The following is a 3546-nucleotide window of genomic DNA, read 5'->3' as shown; positions in this document are numbered from 1 at the left end:
GGCAACAGTGCTAGAAACTGTCAAATTGTGGAACAAATAGCTAAGACAACCACCCCACAATTTAAAATAATTGAGCCTCGACACACTAGTCTTTTCAGCCCGTCTGAAACCGATTTTTCACGGCAAGAGAAAATAATGGCTGCGTTTCTTTATACATTCCGGATAATCCCATTTCACAGCCGGAATAAACAGAATGCGCTTGAAATATCCGTCAACATATCAGCAGGAACGTTCTAAAGAATAAATAAACAAAATAGTTTATTCCAAACATTTAGAATGAATAAAGAAATGCAGCCAATTACAACACCGGATGTTTATAACCAACCGCCAGATATCTTGGCGCAATTCCACCAAGGCCAAATTTTATTTTACATCCCTGCTAGACTTTAGAATTTCTGCCTATTTTCAGTGCCACTATTAATAAATAAACAGCTTTACACTCATACACTGTCTTCCAATGCGAGTTTGAAGTGGTTATATACGAATTATATACTTTTTAACAAGTTTCCGCAAATCATGAACATCGCCACTGAAAAATGATGGTAATTCTCTAGGGTGGGGTAACAACCCCTAAAAAAGGTGCGGAAAAGTCGGGAGGCGTACCAAACGACGCGTTTCGGCCCCCCTAATAACATTCCGGAGGGGGTGAGATAATATTATTAACCATTTAAAAGTTATGAACAAAAAACTTTTGTTAAATTTCGTTGTTTTCTATAAGCAATTACCACGCCAAAAATGCACTAAATCACCAGTTTCCACTTTTAAAACACTACTAAAACGTTTCCGGTTATTATTTTATGCAAACCAAATCATTTATTCACTTTTATTTTATATATTTCGTTAATAAAACAGAGTAAACAAACTTTGCGCCTGCTAAAATTATTATAACCTCAAATCGCTGGTATTGCCACTTTATTTCACATTTCATTTGCGCTATTATACTCAGTTTACACTATACACTTCTTCTTCTTCTTTTTACTTTCATCTAAATAAGATATTGTAACCAAAATATAATAGCAAATTTCGCTATACCATCGCGCGATTTTTTATTAAAAATTTTCACTATTTTTTGAAGTATTAATTTTTATAGAAAAAGCGCCGCAGGCGAAAATTTTTAATAAAAAATCGCGCGACTTTTTATTAAAAATTTTCATTATTTATATATATATTAAACGAAAGAAGATACCGAAAAGCATTGAACAGTGCACACATCTCATAAGGAAAAGTGAATTATTACGAAATACTAATACAGTGGCAGCACTATAGCTATTTTGGAATCTCGCGTTTCGGCTCGCAAAGATTGTCAACTTCTTTTTAATAACAAAATAATCTATCTTATACCATGTCCCCACCAAAAAGTTAACCATCTCAAATCGAACTTAACCACATCACTAACTATTGCTGTCCACACTGCGGTTTGAGGTTTATAAAACAGTACAAATGTAAAGAACTGTGTTCGGACCTCAAAAATCGATTCAGGACTAAATTTCTGCAAAATCGGAGCAAAAACAAATTTTCCGTACTAGATTGAGTTTTTTATTTTTGTTTCTGACATTAATTGTTTGACTAAAAAATTTTCTATTCATGCAAAATAAGAACGCGGGGCAATGTAAGGATAATATGTTACATATTTAGGTAATTTTTAGCATTTTCTATATAGTAGAACGTATCTAACACTTAATTTTTTAAAAAGCAAACCTTTTCTACTTTATATAAATTTCATTCTACATATATTTTTTAACAAGTTAAGTAAAGTTCTGCATCCGCCAATTTGTACAGCCATACATCAAAAAATAACGAAGTTACTTTATTGACGCTTTGCTATGAAAGAGTTACTTTTTAACAGTGAGATTTGGCTAACTTTCAATTTTTTTACTGAAACCGATGGTGAACACTCAAAAAACGGCCCCAAGAGGGGCATAACATGAATGAAAAAAACAGAATAGATTTGAAGTCAAGCGGAGTAGAGGAGTAGATTTCAAATTTTTTCAAAAACCGGAGTAAGTCTAATCTGATCTTAGTTGAGTCCAAACACTAGTAGGGAACGAATTCTTTACATTTTCACGCTAATGACCCACAGATGGCGGGAAAACACAGGGTTGTATCAGACTTTCGACGTGGTTTCGAGTTGGTTAGCTTTTAACCATCTCAGTGAAATGGTTAAGTGCTGTCATTTTTATATGGCGAAACTACGCTAAATCAAGTGGGTTATCGGGATAACCAACTCAATAGCCATAACTACGTGGTTAGCTTCGGTGGGGACATGATATTAAGTTGATAAAACTATGTGTTTCTTTAATAAATAAGTTAAATTATATATTTTAATAGTGTTTAAAAAGTGAGAACAGGTGATTTAGTGAATCTTTGTCGGTGTAATTGCCCATAGAAAACAACGAAATTTAACAAGTTTTTTGTTCATAACTTTTAAATGGTTAATAATATTAACCGCCCCCCCTCCGGATTGTTATTACGGGGGCCGAAACGCGTCGTTTGGTACCCCTCCGGACTTTTCCGTACCTTTTTTAGTGGTTGTTACCCCACCCTAGAGAATTACCAAAATGATAATTAGGGAGAAAATTAATGAAGATTTTTCCTTCATATGGAAGACCAAAACAACAATGAAATATATATAAATGTACATTTATGCATGTACATATATTTGGTTGTATCAAAGTGTAGCTGTGTATTTAAAAATATATTTAAACTTTTCTCTACAAATACAAAATATTCAACTAAAGCAGATAACAACTTTTCGGCTGAAGTGAATTACAGTAAATTCTTGTTTCTTTATTCCCGATTTTTTCATTCGAATTTCTCTGGATTCAAGCCGTTCTTTTTCATATCCACACAAATAGAAAAGAGGTAGTCGTAGCATTCACACCTTAAATTATTCAATTAATAAATTAATAGCAAAGTGAATATACATTTTAGATATGTATATATGTATATACTTACATAGTTTTTGCCTTCTCCCAACTTTTACCCCACACATATACACCATGTCGTCGAACCAGCACAGCACTGCAACCAGGATACTTAAGCATAGCTGCATACATGCTATCCGCCAGATCTCGTTCAAATGGCGTATTTTCTATAATGGGCACCACCAACTCCTCATCATAACGTAAGTAACGCTTTAAGTTCTCGTCGTAAATACCCTTTTAAATTTAATATTAGTATGTAGCCTTAAATGAGTTATTAAATAACAAAATAATATCTTATAAGTACTTTAATCATCTCCAAATGTGTACAACGGAAAACCTCGCCAGGCCACAACAAAGTTGCCATTACCGCTTGCATTGAATGCGTGTGTATTACGGCCTGCGCACCGCGATGCCGATAAGCCAACATAAATAGTGGTGTACATTGACTTTTCGTTAGTCTAAACAAAAGACAATAACTACACACAACTTAAAACAATGGTAAAATTTTACTTTTTGTAATCTGGGGGTAGCTGTATATCCTTTCCGTCATCATCCTGTATGAACAAATCATCTGGCTGCATGCGCTCTTTTTGTACTCCGGACGGCGCTATGTAAATCTCAT

At 34.0% G+C, this 3546-nt stretch overlaps 1 protein-coding gene across 1 annotated transcript; it reads right to left on the bottom strand.

The window, feature by feature from the left end:
- Positions 1-2686: 2686 nt before the first annotated feature.
- LOC118754637 (probable methylthioribulose-1-phosphate dehydratase) lies at positions 2687-3541 on the bottom strand (the record flags this gene model as incomplete). The annotated part of the gene is made up of 4 exons (XM_036489527.1): positions 2687-2881; positions 2956-3158; positions 3229-3382; positions 3435-3541. Coding segments are annotated over 4 exons (543 nt in total), but the record flags the coding sequence as incomplete, so codon positions are not given.
- Positions 3542-3546: the final 5 nt, after the last annotated feature.

Source organism: Rhagoletis pomonella, unplaced genomic scaffold (genome assembly GCF_013731165.1).
Source record: "Rhagoletis pomonella isolate Grant_MI unplaced genomic scaffold, Rhpom_1.0 Rhpom_scaffold_04286, whole genome shotgun sequence".
Classification (NCBI taxonomy): domain Eukaryota; kingdom Metazoa; phylum Arthropoda; class Insecta; order Diptera; family Tephritidae; genus Rhagoletis; species Rhagoletis pomonella.
The sequence above is the reverse complement of the archived record's forward strand: the minus strand, read 5'-3'. Positions and strand labels throughout refer to the sequence as shown.